Consider the following 25,718-nt stretch of genomic DNA (forward strand, 5'->3'; position numbering starts at 1 on the left):
ACACTATCAACCAAATCTGATATCAAATTAGTTTAACAAGATGTATTTTCTATAAAACCATATTGATTTGCATTAATCATATTACATTCCTTTCATTCTTTATTAATCAAATCCTATACCAGTCATTCCATTATTTTGTCCTCGATCGATGTCAGCCTGATAGGCATGTAATTACTGGAGTCATCCCATTTACCCTAGCTTTCTTCCAGTTCTTGGGAACTTCCCCATTGTTCCAAGACTTACTGAAAATCAATATTAATGGTCCTCAGAGCTCCACAGCCAGCTCTTCTAAAGCTCTTGAATGCAAGTTATCTGAATCAGGAAGGATCTCCAGGAAGATCACTTGGACATTCTTCTCCTTCAGCGCTCTTCTGAATTCTCTGAAGTCATCTATAACCTGTGAGCTATCCCACAAAGCAATGTCATTAGTGCTGATATACACCATCGCCAGTGGATCTTTGCCCACCAAATTCAGAAGTCTATCGAATCTTAGACTCACATCTCAGAGGTTGCCACCATCTTTTAGTATCCTGTCCATTGTAGAATGTTCTTTCCATTCTTCTTAGAATAGAATGTTCAAAAGGATCTTCTGTCTTCCTTTGGTGGTTTGAAATCTCTTCGTGGGTGAGCTTGATTTTCTTATGGGTTGGGCTTTTATGTGGTGTCCTCTATATACCTCTCCATTCCATTTGACCAGCTGGATCTTCAGAAATATAATCCACAGTTTCCATGCTGAGGCCATGGTAATGATTGAAAACTTCTAGCTCTGTGAAATTCCTCCTGGTCCTCTTTTTTTCTGGTGGTCAAACCCTGTCCTTCCTCATCTGCCACAGCCCTGTAGAATGCTGCCTTGTCCTCTTGTCTCTGGTGATTATGATTTGCCAGACCTCCTTTCTGATTTTTACTCTCTGTTTCTTTGGTAGCCAGCTCCTTCCTTCTTTGAATCTGCCAAATGCCTCAGCTTCTCAGTTTCCCAAATGCCTCAGCTTCTCAGCATATAAATAACCATCAGTTTACATTCCATAGTAGTAGTAATATAATTTAAAGACCATATGATATGCCACAATGATTGTACAAATTGTTTAACAGCTAATGTTCAGATAGTGTCCTAAATTTTCAGTTTATAAAAAAGGTTATGAAAAGCTCTACTAAACTTCTGAACATGAGTAGATTAAATTAACTGCTATGAACATTCTTATGTTTCTTTTCATCTTATCTAACTTTTTCTCCACAATGTTCATTGAGTTTGCTGATGTATGTTTTTGTCTCAGTTTGAAAACCACATATTTCCATGACACCAAAATGAAAACCAGAATATATTTTTAAATCTGTGGTACACGGATAAAACTTGAACTCACAATAGCAGCCAAAACTTTTATAAACGCTGCTGTAGAGCAGACAAGGCATTCTTAAAATAGGGACTTCCAGGCTTGAGCAAATTTGAAAAAAAAAATGGCCATTTAAACCAAAAAGCAAAGGACAGTAGATTTCTATGTTCCTATTACTGAAGATATTTGTGTTTAAATGAGAATTTTCTTCCTAAATATGACTTGTGCTTCTACTTGATTCCACAGGGAATTCATATTTCTGTGTTTATGTAGTTGTTGTCTATTGCTATGGCAAAGACTGTTCCATTGCAAGTTCAACATTACAGCTTCAGTGAAGGATAAAGGGAGTGGAAAATTGACATTAAAGGGGAAAAGAAATCTTGCCTTATTAATGTATTAATTAGCACAATTGAAAAACTATTCTTAAATATACTTTTGAGTGTGCTTTTGTAGGATAGATTCTTAACATTTCTCAATATGAAAGGGCCTCTTCAACATGGCCACGCATTATCCAGCCGTGTTAGCATTTATATACAATGGAGCCGATTCTTTGATGGATGTGGCAACGCAGAAGTCTCTTAGGAGGGTTGGGGATAGCTCGCACGAGGCATTCAAATAATATGGCCATATAGGAATCTTAATAGACAGATATCAAGCTCGATCTATAACATCCTAAAAACTGATGGTTTCATTCTCAGCAATGCTGAGCAGTTCTGGAAATCAGTTTTTTAGTGAAAGCATGTACTCAGGGTTACTTACAGTGTGCCACAATAACCTGAGGAAATTTACCTTGAAAATATTTGATATCACAATGCAGCTGTTCAGTTAACTGAAGCATTATGGTGGCTCATTTTTCTATTTTGTATTAGCATTGCAGGAAAACTATAGGAAATGAGCCATAACCTAAACTTGTGTAGTCTAGTGGCCTCATGCAGTAAGTAACAACAAAAACATTTTTTCACACTTCAGTGGTTAAGTGGAAACATTACTGATAACTCTATTGTCAATGGATTTACAAATGTATCCAAAGAGAATCTGAAGAGATGGAGGTAGAGGAAAAGCTAATCTCTCCACCCATTTGTTCAGTTTCTGCAAAGAGAATTTCACAGGTTTATAGGTATGTCAAATGCAAATAATTCTCCTTAGCTGCTGAGTCTGTTTGCCTTTAAACTACCTTGCTCAGGTCATTTGGGTGGCATGTAAGAATTCTGAGAGTTATAATTATTGAAGTTATGTCATATGATTAACTTACAAGAGTACAGAATTTATTGGCATTTACTTTTCAAAATGGAATGTCAAATAACATGACAACTTACTCATATTTGAAAAATTTGAATATGAGAGAGCATCCTGGTAGAAAATAGTGGTTTGGTAAGTACTGATTACATGGCTGTGGTGATCTCATTTATACCTAGCAACTGATATTGCCTGAGAAGAATCTAATTCCCACTGTAAGAAATTAAGCATAATGGACTACTTTGTCTATTGTCTAATTATGTGTTGTGCTTGATGGTCCATGATTAACGTTGTTGCTGAGTTTCCATTGTATGTGAAATTACTTCTCAGATCAATAGACAAAGGTCTACTGTATATTCACTGATCTTTGAAGTGTATATATGTGGCCAAAGAGGAGAATTGGACAAGAGATTCCTGAATCATGATACCTTAAAAATAAATATATTTATTAAAGTTCAAGAACTCTTCTATCTTTTTAAGTGAACACAAATTCTTTGAGCCAAAAGATAAAAATAACTTCAACTGGTAACAGTTAGCTTAGGATGTTTTGTGGACAAGAAACAATCTAGGTATAGAATCAAATTTTCTGAATTTAGGCATTCAAATCATATTTTGCAGGTCTAAAATGAGTGGATGCTTAAATGTCAACTTGAGCACCCATATGTGGAATTTGTCTTCCTAAAGTAGGTGCCCACCTTCAATATGCATGCATACAGTGGTTCAGATTTACTCACACTACAGTAGAACCTCAGAGTTACGAACACCTCAGGAATGGAGGTTGTTCATAACTCTGAAATGTTCGTAACTCTGAACAAAGTGTTATGGTGGTTCTTTCAAAAGTTTACAACTGAACATTGATTAAATACAGCTTTGAAACTTTACTATGCAGAAGAAAAATTTTGTTTTTAACCATCTTAATTTAAATGAAACAAGCACCGAAAAAAATTGCCTTAGCTTGTTGAATCTTTTTTAACTTCCCATTTATTCTTTTTAGTAATTTACATTTAACACAGTATGTACTGTATTTGCCTTTTTTTTTCTTTTGTCTCTGCTGCTGCCTGATTGTGTACCTCTGGTTCCAAATGAGATGTGTGGTTGACTGGTCAGTTCGTAACTCTGGTGTTCGTAACTCTGAGGTTCTACTGTACACAATATGTATCATGAATATGGAGCTATTTGCATGAGAAATGTCACTGTAGGCTTTGAGTTCCTGGATCTGCTCACCAAATCATTTAGGTAGGGATGTGCTAGAAAGGGTATGTATTTATGTATGTATTTCAGCAGTATGTGTAAAGTTGCCACACACAGTATTGTCAACCCCAGGTGTTCAAAAGTCATAAGTCAAGGATCAAAATATTACAAGATTGGCTTAAAATAATGATAATTTTAAAATATGCATTTTTATTTTTCTTCGTTTGTTTTTTCAGCATTTAGGGTTCACATTTTTTAGCTTTTTCCCACAGCTATGCAGCCTAGAATTTTTTTCTTTTTTATGAAAGCTGTGTATGACTCCACAAAGTCAGGGCTTTAAGAAAACCACAAATATCATGGCACTTGTAATAAAATTACAAGAGTTGGTAACACTGCACGTATTTCTACAGGACACTATGCAGTGCTGTCCTTCCTGATGACTCTCTTGCACTTCTTCAGAGAGATAGGAACCAGATGTAGAGACTAAGGGCTTGTCCACACTGAGACTTAGTGCGTGGCAAGCCAGAGTGTGAATGTACAGAACACCAGCCTGCTGAATACTAAGTTTCTGTGTGGACCCTGCTATCCCATGCTAAAAGCTCCCTAGTGCGCTTTGACTTTCTGCACAGCAGGGTGCACATGGCAACTCAGTGCATGGCAGGCTAATGCACTGTAGAGTTACACCCCAACTTGCCCTGCAGTTGTAGTAGGGATTAGTGCTCTAGACAGCTTTTAAATACAATTAGCTCTGCTGACAATGAATGGTGACTGGCTGCGTAACACCTTCTTCCCCGCACAAGCAAATCCTCATTTGTCGTTAAGAGAGATTGAGAGCCCCCAATAACAGAGGTTTCTAAACAAGTACAAATAGTGAAGACAAAAACATTGCAAGATGACAGCATTACAACTTTGCCACCCCCTCCACAGCACAAATCCACCCCTCAGGTGATAACCGAGTGTAATGTCACAGGAATGAATGGTGAATGATCTTCAGTTGCAGGGGAACAAAACACTCACAAAGCTACATAGCCCACAAGTTTTGTGACAGTGTTCCCTCATGTATCTCTTCCAACAGCTGTACAGGATGTGAAGGTGTCCATGAGCACAGGCAGATGTCATCCTCTGCCTTCCTGCTGTGCCTACATGTGTGTACATATGGTATCCCTGATTTCCCTTGCCCAGTGGGAACCACGACCAGCATGCACGTGGGTGGGATCCAGCTGCCTGTGCAGTTTGCAAACCAGATTTGTCCTGAGCCCACTCAGGATGGAAGAACTGCTTTTCACCCTCACAAATGTTATGGAGTGCATAGTGGGGGACTATTATATGAATGGTATGTGCCACATTGGCATCCAGACAGGTGCATATACACCACCACTGAGTCTTCAGCCTACTAAATGTGCACTCCATGACCATCCTGCTGCTACTGAGCTTGTAACTGAATTCCCTTTTTCCAGGGTAGCTGATGTTGAGGTATGGTTTCATGAACCAAGTTAGGAGTGGGTAGGTAGGGTCACCCAAAATAACAGTTGGCACAAAAACACCATCCAGAACAATATCTGTTCTGGGGAATATCAGCCCCTTCTTCCTCCTTCAAGTACAATCCTGTTGGCATCATGAGAGTTTCCCACATTTGTATTCATGCCTCTGTGATCCACTAAGCTTTGCAGAATGAGTGCACAGTAACTTTTCAGTTCATATATTCACTTACCTCTTGTGCTGGACAAAGTATTAAGATATGGCTGCCATTGATGGCCTTGCATAGTTCAGAAACCGCATCCTCTGAAATCCACCTATTATTTCTGGAACTTCTCTTATGGCAAACACCTGTGGGTAGAGCACAGTGTTAATTGCAACAGTATGGCAAACACCTGTGTGTAGAGCACAAACCTGCACGACAACTACCCGACAGTGGACTTTCCATCTCCAAAGTAGTTTGCAGTGGACCTGTAGCTGTCTTGTGTTGCCAGATTCTACAAGGCAAGAGAAACACACTTCTGAAGCAGTGTGGCTTCCCTGTGTCTGCCATTGGAGGTTTGGTGCAAGCTCCTGACACAGCTCCATGAAGGTCTGTTTCCTCATTCTGAAGTGCTGGTTGTCCCAGGTTTCCAAAGTGATGTGATCCTACCGCACCATGCCGGTTCTTCTGCACCAGAAGTGACAGTCCACCCATAGGTATACCATGGAAATATTGGCATTCACTGTATGTGAATGAATGAATGAATGGTCATTGACCTTCAAAGTCATCTGTCTTCAGTGTATCAGAAAGTTCTGTCTAAATTCCATCCAGGGTTCCTGATGATCACCTTCCACTGCATAACCATCTGTCCCACAGTAAGGAGCAGGACCAGAACCGCCTCATCATCCCAGTGCTTCATGTCTTCCATCCAGTTTGCAGGAAGTAACAGTAGGGGAAACATGATCAGGAACTTCCATTAGCAAATATGTGAAGGCGGGGGACAGGAAGGACTGGCAGAGAAAAAAAGGGAGGAGGTGTTGCTTTATATATTGAAAATGTATACACTTGGACGGAGATTGAGATGGAAATAGGAGACAGACTTCTTGAAAGTCTCTGGGTAAGGATAAAAGGGGTAAAAAAAAGGGTGATGTAATGGTAGAGGTCTACTACAGACCCCACCTAGCCAGGAAGAAGAGCTGGATGAGGCTTTTTTAAAAACAGCTAACAAAATCATCCAAAGCACAGGACTTGGTGGTGATGGGGGATTTCAACTACCCAGACATCTGTTGGGAAAATAACACAGCAGGGCACAGATTATCCAACAAGTTCTTGGAATGTATTGGAGACATTTTTTTATTTCAGAAGGTGGAGACAGCTACCAGGAGAGAGACTGTTCTAGATTTGATTTTGACAAATAGGGAAGAACTGGTTGAAAATTTGAAAGTGGAAGGCAGCTTGGGTGAAAGTGATCATGAAATGATAGAGTTCATGATTCTCAGGAATGGTAGGAGGGAGAACAGCAAAATAAAGACAATGGAGTTCAAGAAGGCAGACTGAAGCAAACTCACGGAGCTGGTAGGTAAGTTCCTTTGGGAAGCAAGTCTAAGGGGAAAACAATAGACGACAGTTCACAGTTTCTCAAAGAGACATTATTAAGGGCACAGTCAAACTAACCCACTGCGTAGGAAAGATAGTAAGTATGGCAAGAGACCACCCTGGTTTAACCAACAGATCTTCAATGATCTAAAAATCAAAAAGGAGTCCTACAAAAAGTGAAAACTAGGTCAGATTACAAAGGATGAATATAAACATAACACAAGTATGTAGGGACAAAATTTGAAAGGCCAAGGAACAAAACAAGTTCAAACTAGACCAGTCCTTGCTTACAGACAGCCCCCCAACCTGAAGCAAATACTCACCAGCAACCACACACCACACAACAAAAACACTAACCCAGGAACCTATCCTTCCAACAAAGCCCGTTGCCAACTGTGTCCACATATCTATTCAGGGGACACCATCATAGGGCCTAATCACATCAGCCACACTATCAGAGACTCGTTCACCTGCGCATCTACCAATGTGATATATGCCATCATGTGCCAGCAATGCCCCTCTGCCATGTACATTAGCCAAACTGGACAGTCTCTACGTAAAAGAATAAATGGACACAAATCAGATGTTAAGAATTATAACATTCAAAAACCAGTCGGAGAACACTTCAATCTCTTTGGTCACTCGATTACAGACCTAAAAGTGGCAATTCTTCAAGAAAAAAACTTCAAAAACAGACTCCAACGAGAGACTGCTGAGTTGGAATTAATTTGCAAACTGGATACAATTAACTTAGGCTTGAATAAAAACTGGGAGTGGATGTGTCATTACACAAAATAAAACTATTTCCCCTCCTACTGTCCTTGTCAACTGCTGGAAACGACCCACCTTGATTATCACTACAAAAGGTTCCCCTCTCCCCCCGCTCTCCTGCTGGTAATAGCTCACCTTTCCTGATCACTCTTGTTACAGGCTGTATGGTAACACTCATTGTTTCATGTTCTCTGTGTATATAAAACCTCTCCACTATATTTTCCACTGTATGCATCCGATGAACTGAGCTGTAGCTCACAAAAGCTTATGCTCTAATAAATTTGTTAGTCTCTAAGGTGCCACAAGTACTCCTTTTCTTTTTAAAGGGGAACAAGAAAAGTTCTACAAATATACTAGAAGAAAGAGGAAGACCAAGAACAGGGTAGGCCAATTACTCAATGAGAAGACAGAGGAAATAACAGAAAATGTGGAAATGGCAGAGGTGCTTAATGACTTCTTTGTTTTGGTTTTCACCAAGAAGGTTGATGGTGACTGGACATCTAACGTATTGAATGCCAGTGAAAATGCGATTGGATCAGAAGAGGCTAAAATAGAGAAAGAACAAGTTAAAAATTACTTGGACAAATTAGATGTCTTCAAGTCACCAGGGCCTGATGAAATACACCAGGACCTGACTGACGAGATATCTGAGCCATTTGTGATTATCTTAGAGAAGTCATGGAAGACAGGAGAGATTCTAGAAGACTGGAAAAGGGAAAATACCGTGCCAGTCTATAAAAAGGGAAATAAGAACAACCCAGGGAAGTACAGAGCAGTCAGCCTAACTTCTGTACCTGGAAAGATAATGGAGCAAATAATTAAGCAATCAGTTTGCAAACATCTAGAAGATAATAAGGTGATAAGTAATAGTCAGCATGGATTTGTCAAAAACAAATTGTGTCAGACCAACCTGATAGCTTTCTTTCACAGGGTAACAAGCCTTGTGGATGGGGGGGAAAGTGGTAGATGTGGTATATCTTGACTTTAGTAAAGCTTTTGATACTGTCTTGCATGATTTCTCATAAATAAACCAGGGAAATGCAATCTAGATGGAGCTACTATAAGGTGGGTGCATAACTGGTTGGAAACCATTCCCAGAGAGTAGTTGTCAGTGGTTCACAGTCATGCTGGAAGGGCATAATGAGTGGGGTCCCAAAGAGATCAGTTCTGGGTCTGGTTCTGTTCAACATCTTCCTCAGTGATTTAGATAATGGCATACAGTGTGCACTTATAAAATTTGCAGACGATACCAATCTGGGAGGGGTTGCAAGTGCTTTGGAGGATAGGATTAAAATTAAAACAATCTGAACAAACTGGAGAAATGATCTGAAGTAAATAAGTTGAAATTCATTAAGGACAAATGCAAAGTACTCCATTTAGGAAGGAACAGTCAGTTGCACACACAGAAAATGGGAAATGACTGCCTAGGAAGGAATACTGCGGAAAGGGATCTGGGGTCATAATGGATCACAAGCTAAATCTGAGTCAACAGTGTAATGCTGTTGCAAAAAAAGCAAACATCATTCTGAGATGTATTAGCAGGAGTTTTGTAAGCGAGACAGTAATTCTCAGAAGTAATTCTTCCGCTCTACTCTGCTCTGATTAGGCCTCAACTGGAGTATTCTGTCCAGTTCTGGGCACCACATTTCAGGAAGGATATGGACAAATTGGAGAGAGTCCTGAGAAGAGCAACAAAAATGATTAAAGGTCTAGAACATGACCTATGAAGGGAGATTGAAAAAATTGGGTTTGTTTAGTCTGGAAAAGAGAAGACTGAGAGGGGGCATGATAACAGTTTTCAAGTATATAAAAGTTTGTTACAAGGAGGAGGAAGAAAAATTGTTCTTCTTAACCTCTGAGGATAGGACAAGAAGCAATGAGCTTAAATTGCAGCAAGGGAGGTTTAGATTGGACATTAGGAAAAATTTCCTAACTGTCAGGGTGGTTAAGCACTGGAATAAATTGCCTAGGGAGGTTGTGGAATCTCCATCATTGGAGACTTTTAAGAGCAGGTTAGACAAACACCTGTCAGGAATGGTCTAGATAATTAGTCCTGTCATGAGTGCAGGGGACTGGACTAGATGACCTCTTGAGATCCCTTCCAGTTCTATGATTCTATGACAGTAACAACAATACACATCAAAGTGATTCCTAGAGTGTCTTTCTGTCCTCACAGAGCCCTGGGATAATGCCCAAAATGGTAGCGCTAACATTATGAAATAACAGCAGCAGTGTGGACACAGGTATACACGTGTACACCACATTACACCCATGTCCAGCACAGTGTAGTGTGGACATTTGGAACAGCAACAGGAAGCATATACATGGTCTCATACTCATCTATGCTGGCACACATACTCATAGCCTGAGTCTCCATGTAGACAAGCCTTTGGAATACCATCAGGCCAGATTACAGTAGCATCAATATTGTGTTTATTTTGTAAGTTATTACTTGTTGTTAGTTATCCTAAATCTTATGTCAGTCATCACTGAAATACTGCAAAGGGCTCTACAGGGAGGATAAATAATAATGTAAAAACAGGACAGGTTAGCTTGGTGGCATCTGTCCAAAGGCAATTAGATGTCTGTCAGGTTAGTAGTGAACTTGATAGATTTGGAATAGGGAGTGTAGGAACTGTAGTCATTTGGGGACAGTGCCCTGACTACACGCACAGAGCCCCCAGTGAAGTGCATGGAAATGGTGTGCACTCATGCAAGGAAAAAGTTTGCTCCCTTGTGTAACAGCCAGAAATGAAAAAAAAAAATTTATGTCCAAATAAAAATCCAAAGGATTGAGCTTGGGAGCTTTGTCTTTTTTGACACTGATAATTTTTTGTTATGGTTTCTGTTTTCCCTACATCCAAAAGCAAAGTTTTCTTGACTGTGAGGAGTAATGAATCATGTGAAGAGAGAGTAGTAACTCAGAACTTCGGACATTCAGAGTTTAAGACACTACCTATAACAAAGAATGTATAAGAAGACGATATTTTCAAGAAATAAATTGATACCATCAGGAGAGAATTCTCTCTCCCTCCTAATCATTTTTCCCTTTCATGCCTGTCACCAACTCTGAAGCTGTCATGTTTACATATCTGCTCTGGTCAGTTTACATGTCAATAATTCAGAAAAAAACAGCCAACAAATTGATGTGCATGCCACAGCAGTATCTCTTATCTTGTACTGTGAAAACATGTATCTTCCTCATACTTGCCTCCCCCTTATTATTTGTATGGGAGCTGCGGGAAGAGGCGTGGGCTAGGCCACTGCTTCCCACAGCTCCCATTGGTCAGGAACGGTGAACCGCGGCCACTGGGAGCTGTGAGCAGCCGTACCTGTGGACGCTCAGGTAAACAAAGCATCTCACGGCCCAGCAGGGGCTTACCCTGAACAAGCCGTGAACCAAGTTTGGGAACACCTGCTATAGAGCCTATGACCCTACTGCCTGATCCTGCAATCCTTGATTCACGTAGGCTAAGACTGTGCCCAAGAGAAACACTCTGAGCCACTTTTCCTCCCCTCCTTGCTCCTGGGAAGTAGCATTGTATTGGTTGCCTACACCAGCAGTACATCGCTACCTGTGGCCGGAAAGACAACAGGAGCGATCCACCCATTCCCCGTCCTCTTGTTCTGGGAAAAAAGTGAGTTTGCATGTAACCCTGCTTATTCTTTCATGCCTGTAGCTAAGATCCAGGTAGCCCTCACAAGTTGAAAGGGATACTGTTTTTTCTGCCTTTCACAGACTCATGGTCTGAGTCAAAATCTGGCTCTATAGGTTTTCAGGATTCAGGTTTGGAGTGTAAGATCTTCAGGGCATGATCATCTGGTTACTTCTTACTAAATTAATTCCATGTCACTGCCATTGGAGGGGTCTTGGACATTGGTGCCCCTCTGTCCCTTTTGTTTGCTGCCTGTGGCACATAATAGTTTAGTCTCCTGAGAGCTGTAATACTTTGATGTAATTCTGGTTGTTGGCTTGGTGTGGGGGCAGCTGGATGGTGTTTTGTGGCCTGTGATGTATAGAAGGTTACACTACGTGATCTGGTGGTCCCTTCTGACCTTAAATGCCAACTCTTTAAAAACATGCCTGTAAAATGCTGTTCAAATCTATAACACTGTAGTATATGTTTTGTTTTGTTTTAAATACCAATATCTTCTGTGGTGAGAGTTCTGTCAAGATAAGCTTTGTCCTTTGCAGGAAGTAATGCTTCCCTCTCTTTGTCTAATCTGCTCTTATCTTCCTTGTAGAGATGTGGGCAGTATCTTTTAATGTTATAATTTCTTGGGGATTTGTTATTCTTACTCCTATTTACAGTCTGATGGCTACCCCATTATCTGATTTTTTTTAATACATCATGTTAATTGCTTTTCTTACAGATCCCTGCAGTGTTCTTTCTCTGATAAACCTGAGAACATGAGTTTTGATTACTTACAAAGTTTTGGGCAATTTTGGAGACAAATTCTGCTTACAAATGAGCTGGGTCAGCTAATACAAATTTATACTCTAGAATCTAGATTCTTGACCTTTTTGTCTCTTTCAAGCTTGGAGGTGTGTCCAGCAACAGTGGGTCAAATTCAGTGATAAATCAAAGGGAATCTAAGATGGTATAATTCATACATTCTTCTGGTCTCCTTGGCTTTTAAACTACACCAAATTAGATTCAGTTACACTCAGCCTCCCTTACCCCCATATCCACTTAGCAACATGCAAATTTGTAATCTACACTTCTTTTCCCAAAAAGAAAAGGAGTACTTGTGGCACCTTAGAGACTAACCAATTTATTTGAGCATGAGCTTTCGTGAGCTACAGCTCACTTCATCGGATGCATACTGTGGAAACTGCAGAAGACGTTATATACACAGAGACCATGAAACAATACCTCCTCCCACCCCACTCTCCTGCTGGTAATAGCAGGAGAGTGGTCACTTTGGATGAGCTATTACCAGCAGGAGAGTGAGTTTGTGTGTGTATGGGGGTGGGGGGGGTGAGAAAACCTGGTTTTGTGCTGGAAATGGCCCACCTTGATTATCATGCACATTGTAGGGAGAGTGGTCACTTTGGATAAGCTATTACCAGCAGGAGAGTGAGTTTGTGTGTGTGGTTTTTGGAGGGGGGTGGGGGGCTGAGAAAACCTGGATTTGTGCTGGAAATGGCCTACCTTGATTATCATACACATTTTAAAGAGAGTGGTCACTTTGAATGGGCTATTACCAGCAGGAGAGTGAATTTGTGGGGGGGGGGGGGGGCGGAGGGTGAGAAAACCTGGATTTGTGCTGGAAATGGCCCAACTTGATGATCACTTTACATAAACTATTACCAGCAGGAGAGTGTCTTCTGCAGTTTCCACAGTATGCATCCGATGAAGTGAGCTGTAGCTCACGAAAGCTCATGCTCAAATAAATTGGTTAGTCTCTAAGGTGCCACAAGTACTCCTTTTCTTTTTGCAAATACAGACTAACACGGCTGTTACTCTGAAACTTCTTTTCCCATAACCTCTGAATTTGGCCAGGCGGGAGAGGTCAGAAGAGAGGTGTAGCAAGAGAAGCTATGAACTGAAGGGTGTAAGAAGACGTAAATTAAAGCAGAAGCTAGTCTATTTCCCACATTCCTATTCTATTGTGCTGAGGTGGCCTATTTTAACCTATGCCTTCTCTTTGGTTCGTTTCCTTCCTATATCTTCTGGCCCATTGATATGTAAGTTACACCAGTTTAGATTCCCTTAGGCTATGTCTACACTACAAGCTAGGGGTGTGATTCCCAGCTTGTGTACACGTTGCCGTGGTAGTTCGATGAGAGGTAGCCTGCGTATAAATTGCAGTGAAGTTGCAGAAACACGAGCTTCAGCATAGGCTGTACAAGCATGGGTGCTTCCTCGGCTAGTCCACACTGAAGTCCATGCTGCCACAACTTTGCTGCTACCAGTACTCAAGCAAGCTGGCTCAGGGAATCGCTGTACTAAAATTGGAAGAGTGATTGCAGCTTGTGTAGATATACCTAAATCATTACAACACCTCTAGACCCCTAATTAAATTAATTATTTTTATAATTAAAATTAAATTAAACCAGTTTATATTCCCTTGGATTAATTTAGAATTTGCCACATTTGCCATATCTTCAACATTCTCAATGAACAAGACAATTCTTTTTCTTGTTAAGTAACTAAAAATCTAATTTATAGCCCTATTTCTTCTAACTTGAGATTCATGGCTTCATCATCTCCTCAGAATCGTTCTGCAGTCTGGGTTCTCCTGACTAGAATAAGATGTTTACCATCCTTTCCGTTTACTAAAAAAGAACACCTTTGCAGCCTATTACTAAGTCTGGACTGTATTTGATTTATTATGCAAATCTCGTAGAACAGCAAAGAAGGTCCCTATTCCCACAGCCTTAGAAGATAAGCTCAGAGAGTTTTCAATCAGTTGCCAGAGACTGCAAGCCACTGCTCTCAGTGCCTTTCAGGGAATCCAGTAGTGTCCATGCAGTATTGAGCAGTTTCTTAAATGTGCTTCCAATCAGAGACCCCTGGCCCCAAATCAGGTTCCTTTCTGGGGAATTAATATTTATTCAGACTATTTTTTTCCAATATGTATTCACATCCTGGGAAGGACAGTGCTATACAGGCCCTGTGTCCATATTAACAGTGCCCGTACTAACGGGAGAAAAGTCTTAGAGAAAAGTCTTAGAGAACTTAGAGAAAAGTCTTGCCTGTTAATTATTTTCCAAGGTGTGGCCCTCCTAGGACTCCCCTATGCACACGCACACTCTGACAAAGGTTTTAGCTAAGAGGGAGATCAGAAGCCTATCTCAGCTGGAACTGATTGTCAGAGAATCATGAGGGGGAATGGCACAAGAGCCAAAAGTATTTTTAAATAATGCATCCATATCTCAGACTGGAAGACAAGACACCCCACCCCCAAGTCTACACTAACATAGCTCATACCTTGAGTAATGATTAGTAAGTTAGAAATATATTCATCTAACTATTTTCAGCATGAATTCAGAACAACTGAATTTGGTTTCATTTGCAACTCTTACCCTTCTGAAGCACTCCATTTTTGTCCCCCCGTTATTGTTTTGTTTCATTACATACCTTCATTATTGTAGTGTTGTGAGATTTGGGTATATTTAGTCTTACTTTCAGCAGTAAATCAACATCTTTCCAACTTCTACTTTTTAAAGAGTTAATTTATCAGATTTTGGCAGCAGGTTGCTAGTGAAATTTACATTGCTTTCTGCCTTTCTTTGTTAATGGTATGAATTTGGTGGGTACTTTATTTTTTCTATTGCTGCCTTTAAATTCAGATAAATGAGAACTTTTAACATTCAGTGATTTCAAAGCCACAAGGAAATTCTAATTCAGAAGATTAAAAGCTTGGGGGGGGTTTAAACTAGGACTGCGGTAACAAAAGAAAACAGATCTTATTATTGCATCAGTAAAATATCCTGCACTGCTCTCTACTGGGAGAGTGGAATTTAAAGCTTTAATATCCTAAAATGCATCTAAAACTAGTCTACCAGTCAGATTTATCATTAATGTACCATCATCTTTTTAAAGTGATCAGTAGTTAATTATTGAAACTTGTTTTTCTGGATCTTATATTTTGAAATTTTTTTTTCTTCATTCTGAAAGATAGTTTTTCAGTGTAAAAATGTTTTAAAGAAGTAGAGTATATAATTAAATCTAAAATATACTGTCAGGGGAGGGGAAGTATTACCTCAGTAGAGGAAGAGATTAGTGACATTAGCCTTTGTGGACAATGGACAAAATATAGTAGGAGCTCTAGGCATCATTATTTTTTTATGAATAGGTAACTACTTAGCATGCTCAAGCGTGATAAGCTGGTCAGGTAAAAAGGAGTCCGAGTTTAGACAGCGTTTAAACAGGCTTGGGTGTGTTTCATTTACACAACAAAAAAGCAAATGTTAAGAGAGGCCTCTTTTTATGGAAACAAATAAAAATGCAGCTGGGCTTCAGCCAAGGTACAATTACAAAGGGCTCCCAGTAGCTTCAGTGGGACTTGGGTTGGCCCTAAATGCACCTTGCTTACGCTGAGTTGAAAGCAACAGTCTCAGCTGTAGCCATCTTCAAAGTGCTGGAGGACACATGATTCCCACCCTGAGGGGAGGGGGCTGTTTTCTTGCTCCTTGCCTGACACAGCCCTCTGGGCCGTGTTTCTCTTGTTGGGTGGTGGGCCAGGTTTGTTACCTTGCTGAGGGCAGGGCAGGTAAATTTGCTCCTTCTAACCTTTGACTGTAAACTCTTTGGGGCAGGGACTGTCTTTCTGCTGTGTGTTTATACAATGTCTGGCCCAAATGGGGCCCTGGTCCCTAACTGAGGCACCGAGCTGCTACCACAACACACATAATATCCAGAAGGGTAATCTCTGGTGAGTTCAATACAGAGTTGTATATCAATAAAATGCAGTATCTGTGATATAATATGTCAATAGTGCCTGTAAAATAAATTAGTAACTAACAGTAGCAAAATAATAAACAATATTATAAAATGTCAAAGAGAGTAAGACCATGTCCAATATGTTTTAAATATAAAAGTCTGTATTATGGAGTCTGACTTGACCTGTCTCAGAGGATTCATTGACAGGATTCCTGATAGATACAGGTGCAAGTGAGATCAGAATGAGTCCCATGGTTAAAAGCACAGCTTTTGATTAATCTGTGGAGAAAATAAATGTTTGGAAGAAAGGCAAACAACAATTAAAATATATACTATTTTGTGTAAAAATAAATCAACTTTACAACAGTTTAACATATATATGTACAAAGTGTTAAAATTCATCAGTTTTGAAAATCCAGCTTCGTAAAATATACAAATGAAAACTTTACGCAGCATTACTAAATGTTTGCTTTAGTTCTAGACTTGCACTTGAAATATCTGACAAAGATAAATATAGTCACATAAGTATTATACTGTGTGCCTTTTTGTTTGGAATGTTTAAAAAAACCAGAAGGATAAATCTGTTACATGAATAACTATTTTATCAGTTGCAAATATCAAGTATAATTAGGAAATGTAATCAAATACATATATGTATTTTCTCCAAAGTCAATCCATGCTGTAAAGTGAGTAAGTGAACAATCTCAAGGCATTAATATATTGACTGTATACTGCATAAAGAATAAACTCTTAAAAGAGAAAAACTTTACATATATCATGAAGAGATGTTGATTTTTTTTTCATTTCCCCTTCATGCTTTGTGTGTATATAAAAAGATCTTCTACACTTTCCACAGTATGCATCCGATGAAGTGAGCTGTAGCTCACAAAAGCTTATGCTCAAATAAATTGATGGGAGAAGGTATTTTTTCATGCTTTGTGTGTATATAAAAAGATCTTCTACACTTTCCACAGTATGCATCCGATGAAGTGAGCTGTAGCTCACGAAAGCTTATGCTCAAATAAATTGGATTACCAGCAGGAGAGTGGGTTTGTGGGGGCGGGGGGTGAGAAAACCTGGATTTGTGCTGGAAATGGCCCACCTTGATTATCATACACATTGTAAGGAGAGTGGTCACTTTAGATAAGCTATTACCAGCAGGAGAGTGGGGTGGGAAAAGGTATTTTTTCATGCTTTGTGTGTATATAAAAAGATCTTCTACACTTTCCACAGTATGCATCCGATGAAGTGAGCTGGAGCTCACGAAAGCTTATGCTCAAATAAATTGGTTAGTCTCTAAGGTGCCACAAGTACTTCTTTTCTTTTTGCGAATACAGACTAACATGGCTGTTACTCTGGAACATTGTACTAACTGTATCAGAAGTATTAACTCAATGACTAGAATTGTTCATATTATTAACTATTTATTTTATTATATTTTATTTCATTTGTTTATTTCAGTGGTGCCCAGAGATGCTAATGGTGACTGGGGACCCATTGTTCTAGGGCTTGAACAAACACTAATCTCTGTCCTGAAGAGGTTACGATCGAAAGCCCTGAACCTGCAAACACTTACATATCATGAGTGGTCCCACTGAAACCAATGGGACTCCTGATGGTCTTGAAATTAAACATGCATGTACATGTTTGCAGGATTGGCACCTATTATTTGACAAGGCTCAACAATTGGGCAAAATTATCAGAAGGAAGCAATTGAAAAGAGAGGATGTGGGCAACAGTGATAGGAAATATGTAGTTACGTAGACGAGCTATATGCACATTTAAATGGCTATAGAGTCAGGTGGTTTTTAAATTAGAATTAACTAATCAACATTTTCTGAATTTTGAATTTTTGACAAGGTTTTCAGTTGAAAATTCAGTTTTAATGAGGAAAAAAATCAAAAATATATCATTTTTTGCAGGTTGATCAGCTTTAATTATAATATAGATACTCCAACGCATAAAATATGGTTTTGTTCATTGTTAACCTGTACAAAGTTTGTAGCTTTACACTTATGACTTACCCGAAGACCAAAGGAGACAGTTAATTTACAAAGGTCATGGATGAGACATGATAAACATATAATAGTCAATTACTAACGTTATTACAAAAATAAGAACATACCTGAATAAAACAGCTGCAGTCAGTGGATGCCATAAACAAATTTCAGATACGGACAACTTAAATAATGACATTAGCCCATGGGCTCAGATATTGTATGAGTAATATTGACATTTATGCTACAAACCTTCATTTGTTTTTAGAATAAAATGTTTCCCACTATCTTTTCCTATTCTGCATACTTTATTATGTATAATCTTTGATTCCACTTGTAGTATAAAATTGTTGAGTTTGATAAAACCTGTTATAGTGATGCTAGATGTCAAAACTAATATTAATCCATGAGGCACTGCATTGCAAATGATTGGAAGAATTTTGATTAGTTAATTTTTCTTCCATAAATGTTGATGTAACTGACAAAATATTTCCATATAATTTATGGGAAATGCATGGTCTTCATTGTTGATTTGTTTTTGGAAGATTTTGCATAATCTACATTTACATAGTTTTTGAATGAGTTTGTCACGTAATCATGTAATCCTCTGCTTGCAATATTTTATCTTTCTATTTTAGATGTCTGGCCCTATCCCTTTGCTCCCCACCCCCAAGTGCTCAGTTGGGAATATACCTGAGAAGTATTAAAATTTAAAAAGGTTTATTTCTACTTTGGGTAATATTCATTGTGGATCTCCATGTACAAGCTGTTGTTTGAAATCCATGTAAATCAACAGGACCGATAACATGGATTTTTACTGCCGTAGCGAGTGTCAAATGTAGGCTCAACAAGAGACAAATTTGATAGTAATTTTGTTTGCCTTCAAACCTGTATTGAGAGATGGTGGGCTCCTTACCCTGATAACTCTTTTGGACATGTTAGGTGCAACCACATAAAAGTATTAAGAGGCACCCGTGGGAGAAGTTCTCTTGTGCCCAGGCCTGCACACCCATTTATTCATGCCACCTCCACACACACAACCCTCACTTCTGAGGCTCACTCAAGAATCCTGCCCCAACACCCCATCACATATATTGCACTCAATACCGCCCACATGCTCAAATACCCACATGAACACACCCCACCCCAATCACTCCTTGCAATCTATTCTCATGTATATACATATCCATATTCCCCTTTCATTCTTACCTGTCCACACTCACGCTTCTGCCCTTTTACCCATCCACTCCTCACTCCTGCCCTCATCTTTGGGCATATTCCGGTGCTCTAGCTCCCACCTCCTCACACATACCTATCCACCCTGTCCCCTTCTTTCTATCTCTCTCACATACAGCATCAGAGAATTGTTCTTGTCCACCCATAGACAGACATGTCCACTCCATCACTTTTGTGCCCAATATATTACCTCCTCATCTAAAAGAAAAGGGGGAAAGGATATGGACTGAGAGAGCCTCTTTACAGACCAGGGCTCAAAGCTCAGAGGAGGAGGAGTTGAGGGGGTTATAGAAAGATCTTCATTCCCCGCCTTCACATGGGCCTATGGAACTAGAGCTACTGGACAGTCTTCAGTCTCCTTCTCTGATGGTACAGCTGCTGGAAGCCTGAGCCAGTTTTAGTTCCCTAAACAAGAGAGCTGCTGGGGAGTTGACTGAGCCAGAGGCAGGATAGGGCACTGGGGTGCACACTTTGCTGAACACGTGCATTTACTTTGGGGCAGGGAAAGAGAATTGCCACTGTGGCACCTGGCTATATTTGGGATGGAGGGATATCAATAGAGAGAGGAGAGAAAAGACATATACCTCTCCCTCATGTTAATTCTTTAAAATTATTCCCTGAGTGTCATTTATCCAGGGAAGAACCTTCCCTCTATTTTAAGACCTCAGGAGATGCACTGAGTATGTCAACAATTCATAAAAATAAAAAAAAACCCACTGTGTAAACCTTTAGATGTGGCACAACCTCTCTCTCCCAAGTCGGGTATTACAGTAATGTTGAGTGTTGATGACAAACGTGCATGGTATTTTTATGTACACGCTGTTGTACTCAAGATGGCATATTCTACTCAGGTAATAGGAACAGATTTTTAGTGAGACTGTGTTGTTTGTTATAAGATCTATCGATGGAGTAGGTAAACTTTTATATAGGTGCACTGTAGTTTCTTCAAAATGATCACAAAGTACATTGCTCTGAGTACAGTAGCTGTACTGTAGCAAGAAATTTAATGAAATTCTTATCAAGCACCTTAGGGAATTAGAAGAATATTGGAAAACTGCTGTAACATGAGCAGCTTGTGAATTGCTTTGAAGTCACTTTAAATTCACTATTCATCACCTCTCTGTGCATTATGTATGTTGGTACAGATGAATGAAAATCAAATATTGCATGAAGAACCCTGCTTTTTATTCATATTTAGAGTATGTGTGTATATATATTTCTCTGATTACTATTCTTAAATTTTCCAGAGTCCTCAAAACTTACATGTCTAAATCATTGTCTTAAGTTTTTGTGTTCTTCTTTTCTGACAGAATTGTGCATACACAAACCCTCAGACATGGGTGAAAAAAAAACGTGTAATTTTATGTAGAAATCAGATAGGTACATAATTACTTGATTTAAGCCCACAAACACAATCTGAGCACCTCCACTGCACCTTACACATACAAAGTTTTGGAATCCAAGCAACTGAGCATGCAAATATCTTAAGAAAGGTGCTTTTGGCCTTCAAATCTCAAAGCTAGGAGAGGTGTCTTGAAATAATTGGCCCTCACTGCACATTTTTATGTGCATACTTGTTTTTGTTAAAACAAGATTTTGTCAAAATATAGAGCTAAATTTCTGATATTCTATTATTGTGTAATTTGTTTCAGTGTTACTTTTGCCAGTGTAAGTCAGAAGCTATTCCACTGAAGTCAATGTATTCCACAATGAGAGTGGAATCAGTCTTCTAATTATCCTTTACCATGCTTGTGAAGCAACCTAGTTCAAACTGGTAGCTGAATTTACATCTTGGAAACATCTTATTTCACTGGTGCTTCTAAAATACTTGCACTGTTCCATTCTTTCCCAACAGTCATGACATTTCCATTATGACAATGCCAGGAGGAAAAGAATAAAATTATATTCTACAGAGGGAAAGTAACTTGACCAGAAATCCAAGGACTTCTGTGAGATCAAACTAAGTAAAATGGGTTTTAAAGACTGCTTCAAAGAACTTTGATGTTTTCACTCTAATTAGGAGTTTAATTTCTATTGCCTTCATTTCCTTTGATTAAAAATAAATATATAAAGATCCACCATTAGACAACAAAATCAAGTGCTGAAAGAATTGTATTTCCAAAATATTATTTACAAAGTTAATCAGTAAATTGTGCCTTTCAGCATGTCACATTTTTCTCACAAATTACAATATTTTCAGTTTCTTGGCAGTACAGAAGTGGAGCAGCCCAAAGGTACAGAAGTTGTGAGAGATGCTGTTAGAAAACTAAAGGTAGGGAAGCATTTTTATAAATATAGATAAAACCGATGCATATTATATTGTATTATATATAGCTAAATAAATGACAGTGGACATTTACAGCATGTCAAAAGCTGTGACTTTTACTAACCTCACTACTATGTAAATACTTTTGTATTGTGTATATACCACCAGATCTTCTACTCTTCTGCCCAAATGTTTCAGAGACTGTCTTGCTAGGAAAGATAACTCCCAATAGTAGCATAATACCTGCATTCAGCAAATTGTTTGGACCTTTTTAATTCTAAATTATTTATCAACAGTTTTATTTAGTTTCAGCTAACCACATAACCATTCTAATCGGGATATAAAAAATCCTGTTGCCTGTCAGTGCAAGACAACCAAAAACTTGTTTAGACTTAAGGCTCATTTCTGAGAATCACATCTAATCTGAGGTTGAAAGTGAAAATGCCCTGCTGCATCAGTTTTCCTGGAAGTGCCACCGAACAATCAAAGAAACGGGTGACTGGTGCTCTCAGCTTAGCACTTGGTTGAATTCCAGTCATTTTCATCCTGTGCAGCACTTCAGGAGGAATGAACGGAACTAACAAATCCTAGAATCCTTACTAAGACCTGGTCTACACTACAGACTTATATTGGTATAACTATGTAACTCAGGTGTGAAAAATCGCCCCCCTTCCCCGAGCAACGTAGTTATACTGCCCTAACCCCTGGTGTAGACAGTGCTATGGCAACAGGAGAGGTGGATTAACTACACCAATGGGAGAAACTCCCCTTCGGCATAGTGGCATCTTCTCTAAGGGCAGGCACACTTGAAATGCTGCATTGGCCCAGCTGCAGTGCTTAAGTGAAGACGGTCCTGCACCAATGGGAGAGGTGGATTTTTCACACCCTTGAGCGACGTAATTATACTGATATAGGTTTGTAGCATAGACCTGGCCTAAAGCTCTATAGCAGCACAGCTGCTCTGCTGCATGTGAAGAGAAGCCCTAAGCAGGGGTAGCCAATTGGCAGACCACGGGCCACTTTTGAATGGACCCTGAAATCTTTTTATTTAAATCTTATTATTTTCATTATTTTTATTATTTATGTTATTATTTTCTCTGGAATCTGGGTCTTTACTATACCTTGATCAAGAAATTTGGACCTTGACAAAAAATTATTGACTACCCCTGCCCCAAGGTCAATGGGAATTTTCCAGAGTAAAGGCTGAAGAGATGGTGGCCTTAAAAAAAAAAAGAAAAAGAGAAAGAGAATAATTGAATATCAACATTTGACACCTAGGTTTTTCTTGGAAAAGCATTTCTAAGAGCAATTAGTAGCCTCACTGAGATGTGTTGGAATGAAATTCTTAACAATCGTTTTCACTCTGCCCAAATAATGCAGGTGCTATTAGGTTTTCACTTAGACAATCAACTCACAGGGAGGCTCACTCTAAAAAGATGACCTCCACTGTATCGATTCATGTTCCCAAACAGAAACGTTACAGCATGGCTGCTTTTGAATTTATTATGTTAACACAAGTTTGACCTCTTTTAATCAGGAGTAATGTATGAAATGTACAGTTTTGTACCCAATTCACACAATTTTCAGATAATACTGTGATAAACTGTGTGTTGTTAGACACACTATGTTAAATGCACAGAAAGATGCAGCCAGGCAGCAATCGATCCAGTGGGGGTTGATGCGATAAATCGACTCCCGAGCGCTCTCCCGATGATTCCTGTACTCCACCGCCGTGAGAGACGCAGGCAGAGTCGACAGGGGAGCGGCAGCAGTCGACTCACCACAGTGAAGACACCGCAGTGAGTAGGTCTAAGTAAATCAACTTCAGCTATGTTATTCACGTAGCTGAAGTTGCATAACTTAGATCGATTCCCCCCTCAAGTGCAGACCAGGCTCTAGTACAGAAGTCTCTCAAGACAATGCCCAGGCACAGAAAAGTTGATTTTTTTTAAAAGACATTTTAGAGTTTCTAATTCTCTCCATCCTTAAAACACCATCAAGTGATCCCCTCTATAATCAAGCTGGCTCACTGTTAGGCCTCAACTATATTATTATGTAACCCTCAGTGCATTCAGTGGGAATTTTGTATATTGGACTACAAGATCAAGCCCTTTTTGTTGGTTCCAGGGAGAAATCAGATGGAAAAAAAGAAGGTTTCTTACAGTGTAGGGGAATGTACTAGCAAAGGGCTAAAATCTCCAAATGGATCTGCTTGCATGTATCCCTGTCCTAGGCAAATACTTGTGCAAGATCAAACACTAAAGATTACAGATATATATTTATAGTAAGATTTCTGTGCATGATTTGAGTAAAACGCTTTCCATAATTAGTGGTGCATTGGTAAGCAACTACATGATATCATAGAATCATAGGACTAGAAGGGACCTCGAGAGGTCATCTAGTCCAGTCCTCTACACTCATGGCAGGACTAAGTATTACCTAGACCATTCCTGACAGGTGTTTGTCTAACCTGCTCTTAAAAGTCTCCAGTGATGGAGATTCCACAACCTCCCTAGGCAATTTATTCCAGTGCTTAACCACCCTGACAGTTAGGAATTTTTCCTAATGTCCAATCTAAACCTCCCTTGCTGCAATTTAAGCCCATTACTTTTTGTCCTATCCTCAGAGGTTAAGAAGAACAATTTTTCTTCCTCCTCCTTATAACAACCTTTTATATACTTGAAAATTGTTATATCTTCTCTCAGTCTTCTCTTTTCCAGACTAAACAAACCCAATTTTTTCAATCTTCCCTCAAAGATCATGTTTTCTAGACCTTTAATCACTTTTGTTGCTCTTCTCTGGACTTCATCCAATTTGTCCATATCTTTCCTGAAATGTGGCGCCCAGAACTGGACACAATACTTCAGTTGAGGCCTAATCAGTGCAGAGTAGACGGGAAGAATTATTTCTCAAGTCTTGCTTACAACACTCCTGCTAATACATCCCAGAATGATATTTTCTTTTTTTTTTATTATTCATACTTAGCTTGTGGTCCATTATGACCCCCAGATCCCTTTACGCAGTATTCCTTCCTAGGCAATCATTTCCCATTTTGTATGTGTGCAACTGATTGTTCCTTCCTAAGTATATTACTTTGTATTTGTCCTTACTGAATTTCATCCTGTTTGCTTCAGATCATTTCTCCAGTTTGTCCAGATCATTTTGAATTATAATCCTATACTTCAAAACACTTGAAACCCCTCCCTGCTTGTTATCATCCGCAAACATTATAAGTGTACTCTCTATGCCATTATCTAAATCATTGATGAAGATATCGAACAGAACCAGACACAGAACTGATCGCTGTGGGACCCCACTCATTATGCCCTTCCAGCATGACTGTGAACTGCTGATAACTACTCTCTGGGAACAGTTTTCCAACCAGTTTTGCACCCATTTTATAGTAGCTCCATCTAGGTTGCATTTCCCTAGTTTGTTTATGAGAAGGTCATGTGAGACAGTATCAAAGGCTTTACTAAAGTCAAGATATACCACGTCTACTGCTTCCCCCTATCCACAAGGCTTGTTACCCTATGAAAGAAAGCTATCAGGTTGGTTTGGCACAATTCGTTCTTGACAAATCCATGCTGACTGTTATTTATCACCTTATTATCTTCTAGATGTTTGAAAACTGATTGCTTTATTATTTGCTCCATTATCTTTCCAGGTACAGAAGTTAAGCTGACTGGTCTGTAACATCCCCGGGTTGTCCTTATTTCCCTTTTTATAGATTGGCACTATATTTCCCCTTTTCCAGTCTTCTGGAATGTGTCCTGTCTTCCATCAATTTTCAAAGATAATTGCTAATGGCTCCGATATCTCCTCAGTCAGCTCCTTGAGTATTCTAGGATGAATTTCATCAGGCCCTGGTGACTTGAAGACATCTAACTTATCTAAGTAATTTTTAACTTTTTCTTTCCCTATTTTAGCCTCTGATCCTAAATCATTTTCCCTGGCATTCACTATGTTAGACCTCCAATTGCCACCAGCCTTCTTGGTGAAAACTGAAACAAAGAAGTCATTAAGCACTTCTGCCATTTCCACATTTTCTGTTATTGTTTTTTTCTCCCTGAGTTTGCTTAAGTCTGCCTTCTTGAAATCCATTGTCTTTATTTTGCTGTTCTCCCTCCTACCGTTCCTCAAAATCATGAACTCTACCATTTCACAATCACTTTCACCCAGCTGCCTTCTACTTTCAAAATCACAACCAATTCTTCCATGTACATAAGCTTCTGAATCACAGCC

General features: G+C 39.3%; 1 protein-coding gene across 14 annotated transcripts in view; it reads left to right on the forward strand.

Annotated features, from left to right (window-relative positions):
- The window catches only part of GULP1 (GULP PTB domain containing engulfment adaptor 1), a 294,296-nt gene that overhangs the window by 198,653 nt on the left and 69,925 nt on the right, over nucleotides 1-25,718 (forward strand). For all 14 annotated transcript variants that reach the window (XM_084642803.1, XM_084642804.1, XM_084642801.1 and 11 more), the window contains one exon: nucleotides 21,408-21,479. In XM_084642803.1, the coding sequence (XP_084498929.1) occupies nucleotides 21,408-21,479 (72 nt within the window). The remainder of the gene's footprint in view (nucleotides 1-21,407; nucleotides 21,480-25,718) is intronic.

This window comes from Lepidochelys olivacea (genome assembly GCF_965140295.1).
Source record: "Lepidochelys olivacea isolate rLepOli2 genome assembly, chromosome: 11".
Classification (NCBI taxonomy): Eukaryota; Metazoa; Chordata; order Testudines; family Cheloniidae; genus Lepidochelys; species Lepidochelys olivacea.